The following is a 27,500-nucleotide window of genomic DNA, read 5'->3' as shown; positions in this document are numbered from 1 at the left end:
TTCAAGAATATTTGCAGCAAGCTTTAAAAATTATTTTTCTAAAGAGAATTTCAATAACTGTAACCGATTAAAAATTTCAATGGTTTCTCTTCTGTGGCAGTAGCTGCGCTTCGCAAGCATTTTAATGTGTAAATATCGAAATCTATAACCATCATAAAATAATTAATAATTTGTGCGGAACACTGCGGATAAATTAAAGAGTTAGTAACTTTTCTGTTCTTACCATTTGTTATTTTTCTTGTTCGTTATAAATTTACTTCTTTGTTTTCCATCATAGACGCAAGTTGTTATCCATCATAAAGCTTTGCACAATTTAAGATTAAGTAGTCTCCTGTTCTAATTTATAAATAAAGGCCCATGTCTCTCTATTGATTCCTAAAGTCGCTAATCTGTTTACCATCGATTCCGAGACTAGTCGACAAATCGGACGGAGCGAGGTTAAATTTGCAGGGCGGTTGATATGGGCTTAATATTTAGTTTTTGTGTGGCATAAGAACTATTATAGATCTAATTATTCACTGACGTTTCTGTCTTCATAATTCTCCTAGTTCTGTACGTGTGATCACTTGCTAAAATGACCCTCACTGTTTCATCTTTTTATTTTTCAGCTTTAAAATGGTGCGAATGAATGTTCTTGCGGACACATTAAAGTCCATAAACAATGCAGAGAAACGAGGTAAAAGACAAGTGCTCATCAGGCCGTGTTCAAAAGTCATTATCAAATTCCTAACAGTCATGATGAAACATGGTAAGTAAATTTAACGTTATTCAAAAAATATACTGTACACTTGAGAGATTAAAACTTAGTTCGGTTGATCAATTTACTAGGAAAGAGTTGATACATTCCAACTAGAATCCCATTACCAATATACCATTGGTAAGGATGAGAAAACTGTGGGCAGGGTTTGTACCTGGAGGGAAATTAAGGGAAGGCTAATAAGCACGAAACTGCAGTCTTCGGCTGGAATTGACCAAGTTGGCGGTGTATTTCATGTATTTCTGTTTTAGACCTGGCTATAGGGCGGTAACTTACTAAACATTAATGGAAGTGTTTGAGGTTAGCCCCCATAAATCTTCTGCAACTGCCTTTTACGTGGACAAAAGAATCGTCCCCTCAGCTTCAAGTTTTTAGATAATGCTAAATGCAGTCAATCTTGATAGCTCAAAACCCTTGATGTCTCGAAAAAAAAAAAAATCCCCAGCATTTTCTATAAAATTCCTATGTATTTTTCATAGTTATCTCGAAATTTGTTTTTCGAAACCCTTGATATGTCAAAATATTTGCACAGAAGCACGTTTCAATTGTCGTGTTTCTTTGGCAACTTTTGTAGTAAAACCAGTTCCAGGGACAATTACTTAACTTTTTCATCCCTTTTCTTGGAAATTTTGTGATAAGAGGGTTGGGACAAGATAATAGGAGAGTGTTAGTAAGGGGGTTCGACTTTTCAGCCATCAGTTTTCAAGTGAAAACGGAAAATGCGTTCCTCATTTTCATCATTTTGCTTTTTTAACTCCTACAAAACGTCTGCTGATAACGTTTTGAATGTGGGGTTACTGGTTGAAGATAAGATTAGAATTTTAAATTTTTAGGTGAAAAAACCAAGTTGAAATTGTTGTTCATTTCAAAATGTCATCCTGTGCACTTTCGACAATTATAAAATTTCAAATCTAGAATATTGAAGACTACTTTATTGATCGTAATTCGAAGTGGTCCCATTGTACATATATTAATGTATATTGCGTACGTGTATGTAATTGTGAGAGTTACTAGCGTAATTATTTTAAAACCTTGATAATTCAAAAACTCGATATCTCGAATTTTTTCCCATTCCGAGAGATTTGAGATATCAAGGTTGTACTGTATATGGTCACCATTTTTTTTTACTCTTAAAAAATTGTTTTAAAAAAATGGCAGTGGTTGCGGCACCGACCGCCGGAAATGCTATGAAGTACCGACCTCCTTCTGCGCATGCGCAGAGTAGAAATTACTGCCTTGGGGTCGGGATTGTTTTATGAACCCGACCAAGGGGGCGGGATCTAATTTCAACAGCCGACCAATGATATTCTATGCGGTCGGACGAATTATGTATGACCGACCACACAAATTAAGATACTTTCCCAATGACCATGCTAAACGGTTGGACGAAATATGTATAGCCGACCACACAAATAAAGATTCTTTCCCAATGAGTCTAAGCGGTCGGACGAATTATGTATGGCAGACCACACAAATTAAGATACTTTCCCAATGACCATGCTTAGCGGTCAGACGAAATATGTATGGCCGACCACACAAATTAAGATACTTTCCCAATGACATTCTAAGCGGTCGGACGAGTAATATATGGCCGACTACGCAAATTAAGATATATACGCCGAGCGAAATGATAGTTCTGGAATTAATATAGATATTAAAACGGCATACACAATCTGTAATTATGCTTTAATCATAATTCAATTATTCGATGCGATACATCTACCATCTCCGACCCATGCCCTCGAGTGCCGCTGCTTTGGGTCAGACATGATTCAAATATACCTTATGAAATTCTATGGAGGTCGGATGTATAATATGAGACTTAATATGAATTTCCAGTGAAATACTATATTTAGCAATAATTTAATAAGAATTAAGGTAGATTTACGCCGACTAACCGATGTGTGTCACCGCCGGTCGTATAATACGGCAGGAATTCTTTTCCGAACTCTAACTCATGCCCTCGAGCGCAAAATTCTAGGGAGGAAATCCGTAGAGCTATTCATTTTGAACTCTTTTAAATAGTTTTCGAATATTCAATGTACGCTTTGAAACTCGCACCGCGTTCCATGATGCTAGCCATTTTTACACGATCCAAGCACGCACGCACATGGTCGGAAGTAGTTGGAACTAGAGACGTCGCTAGCTAGAACCGCCACGCGAAGCGAAGGAGGCGTGTCAATCCGTTGAAAGTGTCAGATTTGCGCATGCGCAAGTTTCTAGGTCGGATGCCGAATCCAGCTCCGACGGTCGGTGCCGCAACCACTGCGTAAAAAAATTATACTTAGTCATCCTTATACAATCATCTTTAAAAAAGATTGTCTTGGAAGATTACGATTTTTTTCAAGATTCATGTCATTCAAACACGTTTGAAGGAAAAATTTTGTTGGTGCTGTTTTTTAATAGCAAATGGTCTACGCTTTTAAAACCTACATACATGTTTTTCTCCTTTTTAAAAAGGGTTAGTATTAAACAGGGTTGGGTTTTTTGCCGGCAAAAAGGTATTTTTGCCGGGACAGTGGAAAAAACCATGGCAAAAATGGAAGAAACGGCAAAAACCTAATTGCAAATAAAGTAGCATTATAGTGTTAATCAAGAAATAGTGACAATATAATATAAATAATGCACTTTAATATTTTAAATGTTTGCTAAAACAATTTTTTCAGAATGAGCCAATTCCTTCAATGCTAAAACAAAGAATGTTTACTTAAGCTTAGTAAATTAATAAAAAGATTGAATTCTAATTACATATATATACATATATAATTTAATAATTCACTTTTTTTTATCCCACTAAGATTTTTAAGCTATTTAATTAATAACAGTATTTACTTGAATGTAGAAAAATATTAACTTTCCTCACTAAAGAAATAATGCATTTTTTTTCACTTACTGGGAAAATGGATAGCCAAGAGAAGAATTAAAAAAGAAGAAAAAAAGCTGATCAATATGTGCATTCTATATTAACTCTACTTTTTAGTAATACTAGCTCACTCTATAGAAAATGGCAAAGCCTTTTATCAAAATCTTTTCATGCTTTTACTTTTATATAAAAGGAAAAAAACTCCGTAAGTTGTTAACACAAAATCCATTTTTGCCACTTTGGCAACAACTGGCAAAAACCTATTTTTGCCGGCCGGTAAAAACCGTGGTTTTTTCCGCCCCCGGCAAAAACTTGCCAACCCTGGTATTAAAAGTACACTGATTTATACCCCAGTTTACTGGGGTATTTCTTGGTAAGTATATTTTCTGATATTTAAAGTTTTTCCTTACAATATTAACTTCAACTTGCCCTTTCTGTTAAAAACTCTCTCAAAAAGAAATTTTAATGCTCTGATTGCAACATTGAATAATCCTATATATCATCTTCAACTGCTGCTGAAGTATCATGCCCTTTTGGTTAGCAAATTAATTCCAGCTTTGAAGATAAACTATGTCCGCATTCAATTATGGCAGACATCAAGTACCAATATATGGAACAAATTAATATGAATCTCTAGAGATCCAAATAAGGAGACAGATTCAATAGTTATTAAAAATAACTCTTGTATCTTGTAGGTGAAGAAAAAAAAACTTGCTCTAAGTTTGAAACCGTTCGTGAAAACACATGGTATTGAGTGATTCCACGGTTACCTGTGGGATAGTTCATAATTTCATCTATACACTAATTAATAAGGGTTGACAGTTAAAAATTTGTTGACCTAGTAAAAGTAATTGACTCGTTTGATTTGATAAGCAAAATTCTTTTTTCTAATTTATTTATAATTGGTATTTTTTAACGAAATTAACTGTTCACGTATTGGAGATACTTTAGGACATCAGCTTCAAAGTTCTTGATTTGATTTTCCCCTTTGATTCTGTTGAAAATATATTACATATATTCTTTGCTTTCCTTCTAATTACTTTTTAGTGATCATTTCAAAAAGATATAAGTAGTGGTCCGTTACACAGGAAATTAGATATTTTGTCCCACACTTGACAGCTCTATATTTTATGCCAAAAATATTCAAAAAATATAATAGACTAACATTTTTTATCTAAGAAACTACATATTCACTTGTCATTTCTTAGGCCAAAAAAAAAAAAAATGCGGCTTATTACAAGTTTTGAAACAAAATATAACTCCATAGGGTGGTAACTTACTGAATATTCCTGCCTTGTCTTCAATATTTGAGTTGAACCGAACCATTGTTTCAGTCACTCGTCTGATCAGTGCTAATTCCATATTAGCTACCAGTTTGTTTGGCACTCTTGGCTTCCTTAAGAGGTTTTCTGCCTCCGGCTTATTCACTTCCTATGCCAGGCTGATGAGTGCTAATAGCAACCCTGGTTCCGACAAGTTAAAAAAAGAATCTTGTGTTGCCGTCTAATTCTTTCAGAACAGATTAAGAAATAAACAATGGTTATTTGAATTTTGAGATGAAAAAAAAAATATTTTTAAAAATTATTTGAATGCATGTATTTCATTTGTTCAAAATGGCACCTAGATGGTTAATTTTTATGTCTAGGAACCCATAATAGGAAATAAATGGCACCTAAAATTTTACAATTTTTGTTGGTCTCTGCTGCTGCCAATTGCAGAAATTTTAAATCCTCCCAGTCCTTTAGGGTAAAGGGCTGATTTTGAGGTAAAGTTTACCTCAAAATCAGTCCAATTTCACACCCTGATTTCAGGGTTCGTACGCTCCTTCAAAACTCCTCCACTACTCCTTCATTTAGGAAATTTTTTTGAAGGGCCCTTCAAACTCCTTCATTTTTGTTTTAACTCCTTCAAAACTCCTTCTTTTTTAGTTCAAGACTGCATAATCTTCTACGACAATAACTTAAAAAAATATTTCAATTGACAACTTAACTTCGTCACAAGGGCGATTGTATCAGGGCAATTTTAATGTGATTTGGTATATTTATTTGTTTTATAAAGATGTGATTTGTATATTGATCATAGAAGTCATAAAAGCTGAAGGTGAAAATATTAGATAACTAAGAAGTTTCCCAAGTGAAGTAAAACATTCTTAAATAATGCTTGGCTATTTTTTCAAGTTTTATGATTATTGTTTTTCCCTCCACCTCGCTCTCAGCAGCAGAAGTCAGGTTGTCTAATTATTTAAATATTTATAAATACATACTTTGATGTACTATATTAAGTGAATGTGTTAAAAAAACAACTGTTTTGTAAATCGCAGATATGATATTGTAAAATGGGTCATCCACAATGGATGTTGTGTCTTGAGGGGGAGACAAGTTGATGAAATTGTGATAAGGGGAAGAGAGAGGGTGACATCACACAAATTATTATAACAATATTTTAAAAAAATATGACATGTGACAAGAAGAGGAGTTAGGTGAAGTGTGACAGTTTGTGACAAGGGGGAAGGGGGTAAAATATTGTAACGGATTCGGTGCGACTTCCACTTTCTTGAAATGAAGACACAGTTCTTGATAAAAACACAGGAGCTTTATTTACACTATGTACAGGAGAAATCATTAACAACTGCTAAAATAATCATCAGCAATTAAGCAAATATCACTCAACACCGTAAACTCAACGGTTACACACGTATTTACTTCCAAATACGAAAACAACACAGCGAAATGCCTCGCTATAAACAGAGCTAATACACACTCTGAGTACAAATTCTCAATCGAAACTCAACCTTTATCCAGCGTAACGGTTTATATACACACCGAAAGAAATCTCTCAAATATTCCAAATGCTTCTGGAAAATAGTAGACCGTTATCAAATTTTATCAATGAACAAAAAAAGAAATAGGGGGGTCGTATACTTTAGCCATATGTTAAGGGGGTTGTATATTCATTACGGGGAACTATTTACAGGTTACGTTACTACAATAATTACTATTTACAGGATTTGTAACAATATGTTGAAGAAAAGTGCAACATCTTTAAATGACAGCCCATTAGTACTCCTTCAAGATCTCATTTTACTCCTCCAAAACTCCTTCATTTTATTTCTGAAATTGAGTACGAACCCTGGGTTTGTACTGCAAATATTTGTTATTCTTACTATTTTTACTTCCTTTTACAAAAAATGAAGTATTCGCGAAAAAAATTTTTACTCAAAAATCAACCTTAATTTTCATTTTACTCACCCCCGAATGAATATTGAGTTTTTTTTTTTTTTTTTTTTTTTTTCAACTCAACCACACGTGGATAAGTGCCTGAAAACGTATTGACACGCAAAATATCCATAATGCCAATTCCCGAGTTAATTACAACTAATTTTCTCCTGATGCATAAATGTGCAGATGTGCATATGTAAGTCGCATAACTCGAGAACAGAATGTCCTAGAAAGTGGAAATTTGGTACGTAGACTCCTAGTGGGGTCTAGTTGTGCACTTTCCCTTTTGATTGGATTCGGGTGTTCTAAAGGGATCTTTTGCTCTTTTTTTGGAGGGAAATCATTGTTAATTTCGATGTAAACTCAAGTGGTGTTATAATTTGGCGGACGCTTGACGATATATCGCCAGTCTTTTGGTCATAAAGTTTTGTCGCCAATTTGTTAATATTCAAGAAAATAACTTGAATGGATGCAGAATCAAGATAGTTATTTACTAATGTTTTATCTGCTTTTCAGGTTACATTGGGGAGTTTGAAATAGTAGATGATCACAGAGCAGGAAAAATTGTAGTAAACCTTACTGGAAGGTTAAACAAATGTGGTGTAATCAGTCCACGCTTTGATGTACAGCTAAGAGATCTTGAAAAATGGATGAGGAATCTTCTTCCATCCAGACAGTTTGGGTAAGATATTTTCGAGCTTGATTGATTATCAGAAAAAATTCTGTTCAAAAAATTTTTACTGCGATTTTTCAAATTGTTGTTCCACAATTCTGAATTGTAGAAACAGTAACATTGATAAAAGTTGTCCCCCCCCCCCCCCTTCCCAATCTTAAAAATTGCAGGAGAGTGAATCTCCAACAAAAACTGTCAATACCAAAAGATAATCAGAGTGATCCTCCTCTTCAAAAGTCTCCACACAAATAGATTAAAATATCTTACATTAATAAAACATTTATATCAAAGATATTTTGAAAAGTGTTTTTAGGGGAGGTCCTGAACCTTCATTTCTTCAGCATCACAAATCGCCAAAGATAGTCTGAAATTATGTATTTAGAACCAACTTGTAACGGGGAAAGTTTTTGATGTCACCAAAAATAACCTGAAGTTGGTTTCATTTATGAAAAATAATCTGGGGAAAAGGTGCGAAACTCTTCTTTGACATTGCCATACCTGCCAACTTGTACGGTTTGGCCGTACATTGTACGGTTTTGGTACAAATTGTACGGTTGTAAGGTTCTGTACTAAAATTGTACGGTTTCGCGTAAAATTTCCCTCAAAACCTAAAAATGCAAAACTTTCGTTCAAACAATCGAACGCGCTCAAGCCCATCTATCTACAATCGACTGGAGCCACCGCGCAATGCTTTTACGCATGGTGATCACGTGATCACTGAGCTTCCAAACCCGAGCCTTTACGCGAAGAAGAAATGCGCAATTTCAACGTACCATCCAACACTTTTCTCCTAGCCTCTACGCATGCGCTATTTGTTTATAAACGAGGGAAGTTGTTAAGCCCGCCTCCATGCGTCGATCGTGATTTTTAGCAACTCGTTGAGCATCCACTCCTGCCGGCTAGAAAGACGTGCAGCAATAACGTGATCGGCTTTGCTCGCCTCGTGTGAATTTATTTTTGGATTTTGCTTCTGTAACAGTGTTCTTTCTTTCTGGATTGAATAATCGTCACTGCCGTGAAATGGAAAAGAAAAAAGGAAAAAGTTATAATCAAGTGTTTCTGGAATCCTATGCACAAGAAATCCCCTGCATAAAACAGTCAAGGAAAGGGCCCTCATTTGCGCTCTGTACCATTTGCAGTTGCGATATAAAAATTGCGCATGGTGGCAAAAGTGATATTAAGGACCATGTTGCAACTAAAAAGCACCAAGATTATATGACAATTTAAGAAAAATCTCAGAGACTCGGGACATTCTTTAATCGTGTGGACGACGCTGCGGGAAGTGATGTCATACGCGCGGAGTGCCTCTTCACCAGTTTCATATTAGAGCATAATCTGCCTTTAGCAATAGCTGATCATGCAGGGCAACTCTTTAAAAAAATGTTTCCTAAATGTGAAATTGCTAAAAAATTTGCATGTGGTCGGACTAAAACAAAAAATAATGCACATCCATGAAAGACTTTTGGGAAATTTTGTCAATGTCCGCAACTTCAGCATGCATTAATACATCGCTATTAACAGGAAACTTGAGTCTGATATAATTGCAGCATGCAGAAAAGTACTGTCTAACATCAGACTAAAATTGCTGTTTTTCCTTACTTTCTAATTTATTGACTACTTTTAAGGTAGCACTACCAATTAACAAATCTTGGTCATTTTTCTGGTTGCATCTCTCAGCATACTTCACATCAGTTATACATACACAACTTTTGAGAACAAATGGCTGAACAAATTTGCATAAAATATCTTTAAACATTTCTAACAATAAAGAATTCAAAATACGAATTTTCGGTTCTGCAGACTGCAATATTACATTTGTTTTTTCAAAAATTGGTATCATGAAGTCCAAAAATAAACAATAAGCTTTGTTGGCTAAATCTGCTGCGTATAAACATTTAAAAAGTATGGAGGCAGAGTAATTTTTTTTTTTTAATTTGCAGTATGAGGTTGGGCCAAAATTAGGTACCCCAGTACCTCATCAAGATATTGTAATTTTTTGAACATTTCTATTTTTAGTTTTCAATGGCCTTCTATGTTTTCTAGTACAGTTATGTTTCTTGTAATGTAATAAAAATGTAAAGGAAATTAGAGTGTTATTGTAATTTTGAATCATTGTAAGGTTTTGAACGGGAGATTGTAAGGTTTTCCAAGTAGACATGTTGGCAGGTATGCATTGCCGAAAAAAGAGAATATTGACAGGGATCTATCTGACCAGAGGAAATTTGGGTCCATTAACGGACCCTTCAATCAACCAAAGCGAACCCTTCACAAAATGCCAATCAACCAAAACGGACCCTTCACGAAATTCTGATCAACCAAAACAGACCTTTCACAAATTATTTATTGAAAGAAAATCTGAAATAAAAGTAACGTATATTTCAGTGTAAAACCTGATAAAATTTTTTTTAAGTTAAATTTGGGGGATCATCTTATATTCGCATCTGATCAGTTAATACCACAACAAAGAAAAGAAAGAAAGTCAGCTCTTCTGTGCTTGGGGAAATGATAAATCATTAAATACTGGCAAATATAATGCTTCTTATTTGTATAATATTTTGTTTCTTAAAAAGAAGTCAATTTTGTTTCTATAGTTATGTTTTTTTTTTTTTTTATCCCAGTAGAAAACAAAACAAAATGGCAACAGGTTTAGATTTCTCTGAGAATGCAATCACAGGCCCCTAGAAAATGCTGCATCAGACTTCTTTCTTTTTCTCCCTTTTTATTTCCCCCCCCCCCCCCCCCCCCCCCCCCCCCCCCCCCCCCCCCCCCCCCCCCCCCCCCCCCCCCTGATGCAATTGGCAGTTTTTTCCACTGTCGCTGTTTTTGAGCCCAAAGACTACGTAATAATGTTCCTCAGCTTTCACCATATAAACAAAATATCGCCAATCAAAGATACTTAAAAAAAATACTGTGTAAAATAATTCAACAACTAAATTAGGCAAATCCATAAACCGCACAAAAACTTCCATTAATTTTTATTTTTGCACAATTTCAAACAATCGCCAAATTTTACTACTTATTTTGGAAACATTTCGGATGAAACCGTTTGGCGCCATTTTATTTTGACCAAATGTATCTCAGCATCTGGCGACAATATTTCTATAATAAAAATTAGTAAGGAGGGGGAGTATTATCAAAGGTGTCTCAAAATGATTCTCGCAAATTTGGTAACATTTTAAACCACACCAAGTGCCCACAATAATTGAAATTTCCCAAAATAACTAAAGCAAGTGTAAGGGAAACACAGGCGGCTACATTTTTTAAAACAGTTCGTACATCAATAGCCATACAGAGAAGGTTTTAGATTTAAAAAAAAAAGTACTAACTGATAAATCTTTTTAAACATGTAAAGTTTAATTTCATGTTTTGGAAATTCTTCAAATTTGTATATGGGGCATTCCACGGTATATTTGACATTATGTAGAGTCCGTAACGTGACCTTTTTTTGCCATAACTTTTTAATTTACCGTTTGATTTGCAAATTATATTAATATTAGCTGGTGTGTTGGTAGGAAAAGATCAAAATAAAATAATATGCTAAACAAACAGTAAATTAAAAAGTCATGGCAAAAAAGGTCACGTTACGGACTCTACATAAATGTCAAAAATACCGTGGAATGCCCCATATGCTTAAATGTAGTGCTTTCGTTTCTTATTGAATACTATTTTGTTCTTTGTAGTTATTGCTATTTTAGTTTAATGAGTAAGGAAGAAGCTCGATTTTTAATCACGTCAAAAAGGTTTTTTAAATTTTCGTTTAAAACAAAAAACAAGGGCAAGTAATGATTGTTTCTCATAATTATTACTGACCCAGGCAACGCGAGGTATTTTTGCTAGTAAGGTACAAAAATGATCATTTTTCTTGCTAAAAAACACAAAAAATAGACATTTTACCATCTCTTCCTCCACTAAATAATCCTAATATGAGAAAAAAGTAACACTAGATCTTTGTTCTAGGGGTTATAAGCTTTCCAATGATATATAACTCTTAGGGATTTGTTTAAATTGATTTTCTGACCTCTTGGTTTCATGTTAGCTGGAATTCACCGGTTACTACACTTTGTGAGGAGGCAAATAAATGAAATTTATTTTGATATTTATTTTAATCGTAAATTTAAAAAAGGAAATACAGTAATTTGCTGCCTTTCTACCGCTGCGGCGATTGCGATCGACTTCTCTTTTTATCGCCCCAATTTTAGTTCAGGTGTTTTAACAAAACAGTAAGAAATATTACTTACACATTATAATTCGGTTATATATTATCTACCCGTTAATTATAAACTTTAATAACAGTAAACGGCCGACCTCATTTTATGTAAAGGAAATGTAGAACCTTAAAGGGAAACATAAAAAGAAAAACCTGTACATATTTTTTTAATGTTAGTAAATGATAAAACAGATGTCAGAACAAATAACAGAAATTTGCAAAAACGAACCATTTTATAAAAAAATCCGCAAAAATTTAACCTTTTTTTACATACAAATATGATTATTGTTCATTCTAGTTTGTAAACATGAATATTAACTTTCATTTTTCTTTTGTATAGAGTTAATGAGTTAATTTCCAAAAAAAAAGCTGCAAAACTTTCCCGATTTTTCTTGAAAAATCATTAACCAATTTAAACGCTGGATTCCGTTTTTTCCTTTTTTTTTATTATTTTTTTTTTATAAAGTTCAGAGATAGAGCCATATACGCAAGATATACTGTTAATTCTTTCTTTTAAATTGGTATTTTTGAACTTTCATTTTTTACAAAAAATGGATTGTGAAAAATCCTGGACAGACCTGATTGATTTCATTTGAATTTCTGCGAAAAGAGTAAGGTAGCGGACAAGGGTCTAGTAACAGTTGTAAGTTACAATTTAAACAATAAGCATTTTAGGCAGGTAAAACTGATGTTACTGCAACCCATGAATGCGGTGCAACCATTTAGAGTTATCAGAGTGAATTTTATGAACCAGTTGGTATTTACAAGGCTGTGGTGGGAGGTTATGAACAGCCACCACAATGTCTGCCGGTGTTTCATGTTCCTTTGAATTTAATAAGGTTTTAGATCTAAAGAAAAAAAAGAACTTTTGCATATTTTGAAGAGAAAAGAGGAATTATATACATTACTTATCCTTTCCTCATCCTATCAGTTACTGGGTATCATCAGAATTGTCAGTGGCTGTTACTTGGGGGTTAGACCGTTTTTTGAAATTGAACAAATAAAAATAGAATAAACTTATTCAGATGATCCAGAATCAGCCAAATATTGGGTGAAATGTAGTAGCATGAGGGGAAAATATTTTTAAAAGTCAGTTTATATTAAAAGGCTCAGAAAATCGAGTTAACCTAAGAGCGGTGTCTTAAGCATGTCTGTTACTGGTGCCGTTATCCTATTCTGGACCCTGTTCCCCAACCTAAACACCACCAAGGATTGACTAAAACTACCTAAACTTGAATTTTGGAATTTTTTGGGGGGATATCACTCAGTCATAAAACCTTCAGCTGATTCAAAGAAAGCCTAAAACTTTTAAGGACTTCATAGCACATAAGGAATTTAAGCTTACATTTCATAAATTCGCTCCTTTTTTATACATAAATTAAATTTTACCTTGGGATATTAAAGCAAAATCCTTGACTAAACGAAGAGGTAGCACTGGGAAGGGGGCAGCTAAAGAGTTATCTTGTGCCTTTGCTTGCACCCCCCCCCCCTCACCAATGTCAAACAATGCACCCTTTGAGCAACAAAGGTTGGGGACCCCTGGCTGAATCTGTATTTAAATTGAGTAGCAATTTGAATGTTGTAATTTTGTTTGATTATGTTTTGTGGTACTAGCTAGATAATCTAGATATGCATGCCATACTCTGGTTCATTTGCTGTATAGATGTGTGCATCGTCTGGTAATTGAATTAATTTCAGTATTACTAGGATGAGATTTTTCCAGTTTCAGCTTTTTCTTTTTGCCTCTTTCAAGCCGTATTTTTCTCAAAAATCGGAAGAAAATGCGATTTTTTTTTTTTTTAATTTCGGTCCTTGAATTCTTATTCTTTCTATTTTTCTCCCTCGAATCAATCATGCCAACAATGTCAAACGCATGCTGCGGTGATGGTTGAATAACTCGTTCAAGGTTTCAATCTTTTTGCATCCTGCAAGTATTTCAATTATTTTTAATGTTGGGGTGGTTTTTTACTATATGCCACCTTATATCTGCTTATTTTATTCATCATTTCAATAATATTTTTATTTCTTTAATTTGTTTTAGAAAAAAATGCAAAAGTCTATCAAAAAATATGGCTTAGCACCCACAGTCTCGAATTTTATTGAAACTTGGTATGGTTACTTTTTATGTGTATTTAAGAAAGTGAAAACAATATTTACGGTGAATCTCAAATGGTTTAGGCTTTACAGCCTGTTAAAAGTTTTGAGATTTCATGATGAAATGAGGCAGCTGCAAGTTGTTCTTTTGATTCCGATATCGTATTAGGAAGTTTTTAAAAACAAATTTTGAGTTCCAATCAAAGGAAAAAGATAACTAGTCGTTTATATACATATTTATTTTTTCTATTCTTACTATGAAAAGTTTGTTCTACCACATAAGGAAATTTTAGATTTTTCTCTCTGTCGTAAATTTTTACTTTACAAACCAGACCTAGTTTTAAAATTTATGTTCACTTGTTTAACACTATAAACTCAAATGTTTTTAATAAGAAAAAAAAATTATTTTTCTCTAAAAAATATGAAAAGTTGACCCTATTGTGTGATGCAGCCAAAATTGGCCTCTGGCTCCAGTAACCCTTTGTTCAAGGACTCAAGGGTTAGAAATTGTTGCCTCTTTTTCAAAATTTAGATTTATTTAAGAATCAACACTCTTAAAAAAAATGGTACAATGCAGCAAATTGTACAAAATGTTACTTATACTTACTACCAAATGGCACAACCTTGAGGATCACAGATTTGGATGAAACTCTGGATTTAGGTTAATTCCCACTAGATATGAACCCAGGTAAAGCGGTTTAACTCTTTTCTTGATATTGTATGGCAGTATCACCCAACTGAATGCATTCAGTGTGTAGAATAAATTCCACCGCCCCTACGTTGCACTAACAAGAGACGCGACTGATGTTAGGAAAGCAAATATTGTGCTACAATTTCAAATTCTCCAAAGAAAACGCTATTGCAGTTCCAGGACCAAACCAGCAAAGTTAGACCCTCCATGCAGCCAAACTTAAGCCTATGTACTAAAACTATTTTACCTGGGCTCATATTTAGTACGAATTGACCTAAATCCAGAAGTTTATCCGAATTCATAACCCTCAAGTTTTTGCCGTCTGAACTACACTGATTTGCAGGACTCCAGAATTGCAATGGCGTCTTTACTAGAATTTGAAACTTTGGGACAATATCTACCCTCCGAGGACATTCGACGTCTCTTGTCAGTACAAGAATGGGCCTCCCTCCATATTGTGAATGTATTTAATTGACACATACAAGCACGCGCGCGCACCGTGCGCGGATACATTCGCCGCGAATTCGCAATTTATAAACTTTTTTCCTTGGTAAGTGCCGCTGCGCTTAAGTCTGAAAATACGGTATAGTTTTGGAATCCATGTGTGCATTGGGCTATTAAGGGACTAAAGGCAGATGAGGGGGACTTGCTCCTAGTCGTTTCTCTCATCTTCATAAATAAAACTTTTGCTACTAGATTTATTGCACTTGTTTTTGTCCCCTCCCTCAACAGAGCATTTCCAAGAAGCAGCGAATTGCTAGTTTTTCCTTCATTTTCAGAAATTTGGGTATCCTGTTAATTTCTTGACTTAACAGTTTAAGAAAAGAAAGGTCCAACCAATGTTTGATCTGCAGCGGAGATATAATTCCCAAAAATATGTGAACTTACGAATGCTAAGATATCTGCTAAAAGAAGCTTAGTTTTAAATTTTTGAAATTTAGCTTAGGTCTTTGCATCTATAAGCTCACATAATCGATATGAAAATTAGTTCCTTGTAACCTCTCAAAGCATATTCCTACAAGTATTTATTTCTTATGATTAAACATGTAAAAATAACATTGTTAAAATAATGTTCTTTTTTGAGTTGAGTGCGCAGATATTTTATATTCTTATCTGATTCTGGAAAAGAGTAAAAAAAGTTAAATTTCAAAGGAAAACCCATTGCTTTTCTGGACTCAAACAGCAACTTTGGACCCCCGTTGAAGCCGAACTAGAGCTTTATTTTTTTTGGATTTCCGCTTTTTTCTCTCTCTGACCACTCTCATCCCTGGTATTAAACAATGAGAATTAGCTAAATTAATGTAAAAAGCTCCCATTTTGCTTTTACATGGTGGATATAAAAAAAAAACCATTCTTACTAAATATTTTGCCAACTCCACTGTATATTGATTTCCTACCTACAGATGTTGTGTACACAAATAGTTGATATTTTAATCCTACTGCTATACTATAATTTTGATTCATTGTATACAAGATGTTTATTTACAAATTATCAAAGATTTAAGTTTGGTGGCTGAATATTAAAATATTTGAATAAAATGAATATTTGGTGCACCCCTAAAATTTTTCTTTATTCTAGGTATTTGGTATTAACGACATCTGGTGGTATAATGGACCACGAAGAAGCAAGGAGGAAGCATCTTGGAGGGAAAATACTAGGGTTTTTCTTCTAATGTAATACACATTCACAATAAATTTAAAATAAAAAAAAAAGCTAAAATGTGTTTCTTTTGATTGCAATTATTTCTGTAAATTATCACTTTGAAAGTTTGATGTAAAGCTCTTCTTTTTATATCTAAATATTAAAGATACAGTACAGTAATAATTTTTAACAGTAATGTCAAATTTTTTAGCAGAAAAAAATTTGTTCATTAATATTTTTAATGAAATATGTTAGTTGTCATGCAAGACAAAACCGTTTTACGTGGAATGGCCCATAAGCATATAAAAATGGTTTGTGTAGTAAAATTCATTATTTTGGGGATTACATAAAACATCAAAAGTTAACATGCATAGTAAATATGAAATGGTACTTTTTTTCGGAGTGAATATTAAATTAACTGGGTTGTGGGTGGAGACAAACTATTTGAAATTTTGAAACATTTTAATTTTATCTAAAAGAAATTAAAGAAAATTTCTTTTCCAAATTCACTTTGAATAAAAATGAACATTTCTTGTACATATTATTGCTGTTAATAAAAGACTTCATCAGATGTTGAAATTCGTTACAGTGAATCCAGAGAACTGATGGTAAACGTAAGCTAAGAAACGCGACACTTGGCAATAGTGAGGATTGTCAACAAAGTGACATCATAACCGGAATAGTTAAAAAAATTCAGCATTATTTCATAAATCATGATAAAAAGTTGAATAAAGGAATTAATGTAAATTTGAACTATGGTGGACCCCGTGGCAGAAAGTTGGAGAGAGTTATGCAGAAAGATTTTGCACTAAGGGGGAGAGGGAAAAAAGTCAGCATTAAAACCATTCTGCAGAACAATACCAAAGGATAGCTGTTTCACGGTAAAAAAAAAAAAATTAACTCGACAACAAATTAAGAAAAAGGCCTGATTTTCCGCGAAAAATAAAATAGTTGCGACATTTTACAAAAAACACTGAAGAGCTCCAAATCGAGCGATCATTGATATTGATGACTGTGGTAGTCTGATATGGCATGGATAAAAGCCGGTTCTGCGATTTTAAAGCAACCTTGTGTTGATCAAAGAAGAGTGGCTTCGCAATGCACATGTTTGTTTGTGTGAAAGACTTGTGCTGACTTATTTTTGAGCTTTTTTTTCACCTCTGTTGAAAAATTAATTTAAGCCCTTAAAAATGACTTATTTGCGGTTTCGTAGGTTGCAGCAATAGAAAACAGATGGAGTACTTGATAATTTGTGTGGTATTTTGGGCAGACCAATCGTTATTCAGATAGGGGTGCTTATATGAATGAAAATCTTTTCAGGGTTCGTACGGGTCATAGAAAAAAGATAAGCGAATTTCAGACCTGGAAAAGTCATGGGAAATTGAAATTTTCATCGAAAGTCATGGAAATTTATTTCAAGTCACGGAAAAATGTCCTGGACAAAGAGAAAGTAACAGAAACTAAAGGAGCATTAGAAATCTTGAGTGATTTAACAGTATAGCACATAAAAGCTATTAAAAGTGAGAAATTGAACGATCCCAAAATCAAATCTGAATTTTGAAATCTCATTGCATCCACTACTGTCGCAGCTGCTTGCCTTTTTTTTGCGATGTGATTTTACTGCTTGGACATCACTTATTTTGAGTTTACTGTTATTTTTGACACTTATGTTTCATATTCTGTAGTAGCGAAATTTAACGTTCTTAGTTTTGCCATGCTCGCTCAAAAAAAAAAGGAATTCAATTGCATCCGAGCTCGATTCCATCACTCGTAAGAACTTTATTATTAAACGTATCAGAGTTTATCTTAATTTGTTGAAGGCTTTAGAAAATAAAGATCTTTAGTCAGGCAATAGAATATAGAAAAAGAGAAATTCTAATAATTTAAAACAGTAGTGCCTAACATACGGGGCGCCAAACTAATCCATGCGACCCACTGCTACGTTCAATGTCAGGAATCAAACATGTTCTGAAATTTCTGCACCTATTAATTTATAGGCATTTGAAAATGTGCAAATAAGTAAACAAAACAAGTTAACTTTTGAATTAGAAGATTGATTCATTACTAAATGGTTTTTTTTTTTTTTTTTTTTTTTCAAAAAATATTGATTTAGGAACATAAAAAACTAAACTATGTGGCTTTTCTTTAAAGAACCAAAATACTGTCAAGTAACATGGATGATTCAATGCACTGTTGGACACTAAAAGGCAACTTTTGAAGCAAATTTATTGAAACTTAGTGATGACTCATTCAACCTTTGTCCCATTCAATATCATTCGGCCTGTTTATAAATAAAATATCAGACATTTAAGCATCATCATATTCGTTTCACTTTAGTTTTGCTTTACTTAAATTTATATGATGAAGACAAATAATAGTTTAGTTTTTTAAATGTACACTTATATTTTTTCCATTACGAGTAAGTGCTTCAATGAGGCTGTGGCATGACGTTTTGCTAATGCTCATTTCCAAACATTATCAAGTTTGAGATTAAATACTGCTATTCTTTTCGAGTAACGAGGTCATGAAAATATCATTGAAGTCATGGAATTTTTCCATCCAGACAGTATGACCCTGTCTTTTCTCTTTGGAGGAGTTTTAGATTTTTTCTAAATGCATATACTAAATAAATTCTTTTTTCTTCGTATGGAAAAGGAACTTTTGTTTGCTCCAGTACTTGATTTAAATTCTTTTTTTTTCTCGTGAGGGAGAAAGCAGGGTGGTATTTCTTTTTTGCTTTAAAATGCATAAATTTTGCTTCAGTATTTTAATAAAATCCTATTTTCTTCTAGGGTGGTTGAATTTTCGATTTATTCCGATTAAAATGTTTTTTAATTGAATTTATTTTCCTTTTGGGGGGAGGGGGATACTTTGCTTATAATATTGTGTATTGCATATTGTTATATATATATATATATATATATATATATATATATATACATTAGGGTGGTCCTTATTTTTGAAGTTGTAGATATTTTACGCGACGCCCCCTCAATTTGTTCCATTATACAAATAAATGATCCTTGCAAAATTTTAAGTCAATCCATGAATATTAACCCGTGCCCCTAGGGCCCCCTTTTTTGAGTTTCGAAGAAAAAGTTTCGGATTTTCTCATTTTTATATGAAAGTTTTCTTTAGTTTCATATTTAAAGTAATTTTGAATCTGAATAGATGTTGCTACTTTCAGACTGACCATTCTCTCACTTTCATTGTGTAAAATTTTACAAGTTACAGAGGCTTCATGTACAATAATGGCCGTGGGTCAGCCATACCGCTATTTTGCGCTCGGTTCAAACCAAACGGCAAGGGAACATTTCTTTCAACCAATATAGACACAAGGGATTCTAAAGGCCATTAATGAATGATCTTTGACGATAACAAAAATGCCTCCTCCAGGCTTTGGGGGTGTTGCTTTAAAAAAATCCCTGTGTATGTTATAGGTGTGGCAAATAGGATCGCTAGATTTCAGTGCTATAAATATAATACTGGCAATTATATTTTAATTCGCTGTTCTTTAGTTTATAAATATACTTAAATGTTCATGCAATTTTTAATTCTTTATGTATAAATTTTGAAATAAAATCGATTACCCTAACATAAAAATATAATGTATTTTCCATACCTAAAATTTAAATTTAAAAAATGTCCAGATCGGAATAATGTAAAAATTCATACTTTAAATTAATTTTCTTCTGTTTCAGTACATATACCTTTATTATCATCAAATTCTTCTTGCAATTCACAAGATTTAGAAACCGAAATGGGTATCTATCCTAACTTGTTGATACTTTTTTCTACATCTGTTCGACTACAACGAAAAAAAGCTTAACAACTATTGATATCGGCTCGCCTTTCATCACTGTTAGACAAATGCCGTATTAGGGACAAAGATGCTGTTCATTTATTATTAACAGCCAATGTAGATGCAGTAAATTTAAATCCAAATGACCTTGTGATCAATTAGACATCCCTTAAGAGAGCAAAAGAAAATCTTCGGGAGGTAAAAACAAATTTCATGAATTTAAATTTAGATTTTTTAGTAATTCACTGGGATACAAAGCTAAATCCAGATGTAACTGAAAGAAAAACGAAAAAAACGTAGCGTACAAAATGATGACAAACATGCAGCAGAAGCAGTGATTGGAAAATTCATAAATCACTTATGGTATTTAGGGAATGAATTAATATCTTTGTCCGGTATTAGATAAAGGAATTAATTAACTTCGAAGATAGGAAAAGACTACTCCAAAAAATGCTTGCTAATAAGGAAAACGTGTCTGATGACTGTATAAAAAATTTCAGATAACAGTAGATGATTTGGAATACTTCCTTAGTAAAGATCTTCCTCTTTATAGAATCAATTACAAGTCAACAAAACTGTTTGATAAGTTACAAACATCAAAAGATGTTTTCCTAGATGATCCTGATTCGTGGCAAAATAAAGTAAGCTATTTAAAAGGATAAGGTATCGTTAAAATACTGAAAGTTGTGAATGATATAACTGAAAGAGGAGCACAATTAATCGATGAATTTCACAATCAATTTACCAAATTTGAGTCACAAAAGCAATTTAGTTTACAGACAGTCCAAGACTCGGAAGAAAATGCTCACGATTGAAATACATTGAGAAAAACGTATGATTAAGGTAAAGTTTCTAAAGCACTATTTCATTCTTAATAAATGTAAAATCTTTAGATGATATGAAGTAATTAAAAAGATTAATTTTAGTGCTACCTCGCTGTAAAAATATTTTGCAAACCTAGAAGAAACGACGTACGGGGTCTAGAGTAAAAACTCGATTTGTGGGAAAATTAATAAAAGCGTTAAAGTTCAACGCCCTAGGGGCACGTGTTATTATTAACCGATCGAGTTCAAATTTTGCACAGATTACTTTTTACTATAGTGTCACAAAACTAGGGGGCGTCACTTGTTGAATTCCGAAAAAAATATTTTCCCATATAAATAAGGACCACCCTAATATACATATATATATATGGGAGGGTGACCTTTATTTACTCATTTTTTCCCCCAAATCGCAAGATTCATGTTTCAGTTTTTTTTTTTCCAAACTGTAATGCATATTTTAATTAAATTCATTTTCCTTTTGGGGGGAGGGGGATACTTCATTATAATTGTGTAGATCACATTCAAATTTAGTTTTTTTTATGGGGGGAGAAGGGGTGATTCATATTTATTTTTAGTTTTTTTTCTTTGGGGAAGGTTTTTTCCCCTGAACTGTAATGCATATTTTAATTTAAAAAAATTTTCTTTGGATCTTATTACTTTGAATATTGAATAGATGTTGCATCTGTATTTTTCTGGTATTAAGAACTACAGATAGGTGCTAAGAGATTAACGTAAGGATTCAAGTGAAACCATGGAGCTACGAGTGATAAGGAGCTGACACGGCCCCCAGTAGCACAACAATTTTGGCCAATATCGGTCGAGTATTGGCCAAACCTGGCGTGCGTCGCCGTATGTCGGACGATTTTACCCGATTTTGGCCAATACTGGGCAGTATTGGCATCCCGATACTGAAAAAGTGAAAAGGCTTTATAAAAAGGTTTTTAAAAGGAAATTTGTGTTTAACATAAAGGTGGAACTGTTCTAAGACTTTTTCCAGTAGATTTGGTATTTGAAACCCCTGATTAAAGAAACTGACAGATCTCGCTATTGGCCAATCTAGTCCAATACTGTATAGGCTTGGCCAATTGATACTGGTCAAATCAGAAAAACTTAATCAACGGTTACTTTTCAGAACATTTCGTAATTTCCTCCCAAAAGAATAACATGAATAACAGACATTTTGACGAAATTTAGCACTGCAAAAATATGTTTGGAAATTTACGCTCCCTGTCTAATGTCCAATGCTGTCCGATACTCAGCAACATTGGCCACCTCAATTATTAAAGTGCATTCAAAACAGTTTTCTTGCAAAGCATTTTGAAATTTAATGCGTGGGTACAATTGGGAGAAGTTATTTTCCAATAACTTCGGAACCTATCATCCACGATAAAGTAATCTACAGTTTTCGTTTCATCCAACATTTGCCGATCTTATCCGATTCTATGCAGTATTGGCATTCTGAATTAAAATATTACTTTTAAAATAGTTTTTTTAGTGAATATTTTGTTCTGTAATGTGTTGATAATACTGGGAAAAATTATACTGAAATAATTTGGGAATCTACTATCCACAAAAACGAAACGTAAGGAGGTTCGGTTCTGCCGACATAGGCCGATCGCATCCGATGCTGCGCTGTATTGGTATTCTGAATTAGAAAATTACTTTTAAAACTTATTTTTTGCAAGACATTATAAATTTTTATACGTAGGTACAATGAAAGAAAGTCATTTTACAATAATTTATCGATCTATAATACACGATACCGAAATGTACAGCGTTTATCTTCTGCCGACATTGGCCGATCGCATCCGATGCTGCGCTGTATTGGTATTCTGAATTAGAAAATTACTTTTAAAACTTATTTTTTGCAAGACATTATAAATTTTTATACATAGGTACAAAGAAAAAAAGTCATTTTACAATAATTTACCGATCTATAATACACGATACCGAAATGTACAGCGTTTATCTTCTGCCGACATTAGCCGATCGCATCCGATACTGTGCTGTATTGACAGTCTGAATTAGAAAATTACTTTTAAAACATATTTGTTGAAAGGCATTTTGAATTTTAATGTGTAGGTTCAATCAAAAAAACTCATTTTACAATAATTTATCGACTTATATAATCCACGATACAATGTACGGCGTTCACTTCTGTCGACATTGGCCGATCGCATCTAATACTATGCTGTATTGACATTCTGAATTAGAAAATTACTTTTAAAACATACTTTTTGCAAGACATTTTGAATTTTAATACGTAGGTACGATAAAAAAAAGTCATTTTACAATAATTTATGGATTTATAATACACGATACTGAAATGTTCGGCGTTTTTATCTTCTGCCGACAAAGAACTTTAGACATAGGTGTCTTTTTTATGTGTCCTTTGTGTTACTATTAAATTATAGAAAGGTTTAATCATTTTATTGTTTAACCCATGTTAAAACTTTCAGGTTGAGTTCAAAGGAAAAAAAATCATATACTTTTGCAGTATTTCCATTAATACAAGGGGAATTTTTAATACCATTTTGTCCCCTGTGTTACCTGGATGTTGATAACACAGGAGACAACAAAGTAACATAGGGGACTTAATTGTTTCTAAGCTTGCTATGTAGTTAAATTTTAAAAGAAAAAACATATTTAGGTTGAAAGAATATGCAGTATTTTAAATTATATGAAAAATATGTCTGTTTAATATAATTAAGTTAAGAAATTGCAAATGTTTCTTTGGTTACAACCAAATTTTATCACAGATAGATAAACAAAACAAAGGAGGACTAAAAGGCACATTTTTCTTCTCTTAAATTCTATTTAGATTTCTGTTGTAAGAATTTTTATCTCTTTTGGAGTTATCATTATATAAGTTCAGTTTTGGTACTTGGAAAATATTTTTAATGAAAAAGAGCACTTTTTTTTTTAAATTTCAAGAAGGGTGTAGTGTTTAAAATAAGAAACAGGTTTTTACCTTAATGTTACTTTCTTAAAGACCTGCTTAACCTACAACAATGAGATTTTTAGTAAATTTGCCCTCTCTTTGTTGCAGAGTGCCAAGTATTTTCCTTTTTTCAAATCTGCATATTTTATATTTAATGTTAATTAGTAATGAATTGACTTTATATATGTATATATATTCATTTCTAGTTCATATTAATTTTTTTTTCCCTGGTTATTGTCAATTTTAAACAAGTTTGTAATCGTAAGGCTGATGCATATGGTCACAAGAATTATGAATTAAAATCAACAAGTTTTAAATTTAACATCTGAATATTTTCCTTTACATTAAAATTACTTTGACAGTCTGAATTAATTTTGTACTGTGTACAAATTATAACTTTCAATGTATTTAAAAAAGTATGTTTGTTTATCGATTATTGACCATTTAAATTTGTTTTCTATTTCGAAATTATTTTCTACATCTGATGACTTTTTCAAAACTTATTTTCCGCATCGATTTATTTCTGCATCTGACAACTATTTTGAAGGCTTTTATATCATAGACTACTAGAAGCAACTATTTTAATAGCTGAAGTCAGTAGTAGCCCTGAGGAGATTTTGTTTTCATGAAAAATAGTGTTTATTGTAAAACTAGTACCAGATTGTCTTAGTAAATTCAACAATAGTGCACGATTAAGAACTTTTGATTGTGAAGTATCTTTATTTGAATGATAAAGAAAATAGATGACTTGCTTTATTGTATTTTGAACTTATTCAAGCCTAGAAATATATCTTTCTATTCTAAATATTATTTAGAATATAAAAAAATATTTCTATAAAATAATAATACAATTATTTTTAAAAATTAGAAGAATTAGCATCTAAAGCCTCTAGGATTTCTTTTCCTTTTTGCTTGCAAAATACAACAATTAGAATTGTGAGCAAAAATGAGAAGTTTTATGGAATCTGATCTTAATTTAAGAAATGTATTGATCCTCAAAAATCCATACTCTGAACAGTAGTTTGATAGATCATTTTTGAAAGTAATAAAATTAACAATTTATGCAGAATAAAGTATTTAATGATAAAATAGATTTTTTCTATTTAATTCAATCTAAATTTAATGGTGGTAAGCTAAATCTAAAATAAAAATTTCTTCAAAGTGATTTTCTTATACATTTAATCTGTATTGAATTTCTATCACCTGTAAATATTCTGCTGTAATTACTTACCACCTTAGGATTGTACTACATAAATTTGTTTGATATTAAACCTATAAGTCTTCTCTCTTTCTGTTTACAACAACAGAAGTACACAACAGAATTTGTCTTTTGCGCAGAAATAAGTTTAAGCCGAAAAACGGGGCTTTTAAACTGCGAAATCAGCATGCAATCGCTGATTTAAAACGAGTCTGATTGAGGAGCATAACGTACTACTCGAGTGCAGCGCCACCTGGATTTTCCTCAGAACTGACCTCACTTTTTCCCCGCCGATCGGCACACTACTCTTTCTAGGCACTATACTGCGGGTATTTTGACCAATTACGTAGTGTCAGTAGTGCTAGAAAAACTCGTTTTATTTAAGGATTACTGGACTTCATGCGCATAATGAACATGTTAAGGTCTTAAAAAGACTTACGAATGCATGGAAAATGCCGAGAAACAGGGAAAATAAAAAGAGAATTCGAGTTTTCACCATGTTTCTGATAAGAAACCAAAGAGGCTTAAACCCATGAAAATACGATAATAAAGAGAGTATTTCGTATCAAATGAATCGTTCATCATTCTTTTACAACGTTTCTTAGTTTAAAACGTAAAAAACCTCCCATTTTTAAATAGAAAGAAGAGTTTATAAGCCACACAAAAGCGAGTGTTATTATACGCTGTAGTGCCGGATTTTCGTCTGCTACAGTTCCCACAATGCACTGCAGTGAGGGGTTTTTACCCGCAGTGACGTCAGGTGAATACTGTCCATTGAGTCAACCAGAGCATACAGTAGAAAGCGCACGATGCAAACCACAAGATGGCGGCGCGAATCTTCACGGTTGCTTCACTCCCAAGCAGAGTTTTAGTAGCGATGTCTTCTCCTTATCACTCGTAGCTCCATGAGTGAAACACGGCCAATCGCAATGCACCGCTGCGATCGCTATTTCCTCAATTTGAATTTAAGTGTAACATCGCGATTGTCTTCAGTCCCGATTCTCTCGCAAAAATTGCAACTGCTTTTGAGATGTCATAACTTAATACACGAATGACTTTTTTTTGAGCAATCACGATTGCTTATTGTTCTCATTTGACTGTTTTGAATTTCTATGATTTTATTTTCCCACCACCTCCCTCTACCAGCACCACCGTCGCGTCGACCTGCCTCGCCATGCTGCTTCTCTTGCGAAAACCGTCTCCAGGTTGCATCGATATCCTACACACTCATGTCTGCGCACAGATACACACATGCCTGCACACAGACACATATAGCTACATACACACGCGCGTACACACACAGCACACACATGCATACATACACATACACCTAAACACATACACATGCGCCTACACGAACACACACGCGCATTCATACATACGCACGCTCCTGATTGCGAAAAACATAATTTGAATTCAAGATGACAAAAATTCAAATTAATATAATTTTTTTCCGTTGTTTAAAAGTTTTTTGACACGCCGAACAACGAACGGGCAATTGCCATCGTTTCCTAATTAGATTCTCTCGCCAGATAACTGTAACTGTAGTTTTCAAACATTTCGGTGGATGCAGAAACATTCTTGGCATATGGTTACCAATTTTTTGAATTTATCTATAATAATGGCGATTGCTTATGTCACTGTAATTCACACTTCCTGACTGAAGTCAGAAAATCGACGATGAAAATGTGTCGACCAGAAACAACCTCCGGCATTTCTGATCACTAAGTGATTAATCTGACCAAGTTCCTCTAGCTGTTTCTTGTTAAATTCTTGCAAAAAAAAAATTAAACATTTATTAATAAAGCCCTTAGAAGTCGCCAAGTTCGAGCAAAATATTATTTCTAGCCAAAATAAAGGGTAGCCTTTTGCTCAACTTCAGAATTTTTTCTGTATCGACGAAATCTCAGTAATATTATCTGTCAATGTTTCGAGCTTTTGGCGCGATTTCTGTGAAATGTTTTAATCGACGCGGGAATATACGTAAAGTTTTAAACACTAGCTACAACGTAAATATTTTGTTTCGAGACATGTCGCAGAAAAGCATTTTGTAAGTTTATAACCTTCACTACTTTTTGTGCATCCTTTCTACTTCAGCAATCATTTATATAAAGTAAACTTTGAGTGTGGGTTATATGTTACTTAAATATTGTCTTTTCCCAAACAAAACGTTTATATGGAACAAACTGAATGCACTGAATTAAAGGACTAAATATAAATCCAACTAAATCTCCGAAAAAATTGTTCGGTAATTTTATTATTATTTTTATTATTATTTTTTAAATTTTAGTTTTTGATATTGACCAAAACTTAACGTTTTTTGTAATACTTATACCAGTTGGCTTATTTTGATTTGTAAGTCTTGTTTTAAGGACTGACAGGTAGTTTGTATGGAATTGTTGAATAAGAGGTAAGTTTTAAATTTTGATCAGCCTTAGTCTTACAAGGAGACGGCACGACCATTCGGTCCGAGATTTGCGTCAATTTTTTGTGGGGAAAAAAGGCCCCTAGTATCTTACGTGGTTAAAGTAATACGACGCAATGCTCAGAAAATTATGAGAAAAATCGATTTAAAGTCGCCATGGAGTCT

The 27,500-nt window shown here is 33.3% G+C and overlaps 2 protein-coding genes across 2 annotated transcripts in view; both read left to right on the top strand.

The window, feature by feature from the left end:
- The first annotated feature begins 45 nt into the window (after positions 1–45).
- Positions 46–16,223, top strand: LOC129221523 (40S ribosomal protein S15a). Its single transcript, XM_054856015.1, has 4 exons — positions 46–200; positions 609–748; positions 7,355–7,520; positions 16,083–16,223. Exons 2-4 carry the CDS (start codon positions 616–618, stop codon positions 16,174–16,176), a joined length of 393 nt encoding a protein of 130 aa, XP_054711990.1. The 5' UTR covers positions 46–200; positions 609–615; the 3' UTR covers positions 16,177–16,223.
- Positions 16,224–26,839: 10,616 nt separating this feature from the next.
- LOC129221522 (DNA ligase 1-like) overlaps positions 26,840–27,500 on the top strand; it is a 76,113-nt gene continuing 75,452 nt past the window's right edge. The window contains exon 1 of the mRNA XM_054856014.1: positions 26,840–26,960. Within this exon, the coding sequence (XP_054711989.1) occupies positions 26,941–26,960 (20 nt within the window). The 5' untranslated portion in view covers positions 26,840–26,940. The remainder of the gene's footprint in view (positions 26,961–27,500) is intronic.

This window comes from Uloborus diversus, chromosome 4 (assembly GCF_026930045.1).
Source record: "Uloborus diversus isolate 005 chromosome 4, Udiv.v.3.1, whole genome shotgun sequence".
Lineage (NCBI taxonomy): Eukaryota > Metazoa > Arthropoda > Arachnida > Araneae > Uloboridae > Uloborus > Uloborus diversus.
The sequence above is the reverse complement of the archived record's forward strand: the minus strand, read 5'-3'. Positions and strand labels throughout refer to the sequence as shown.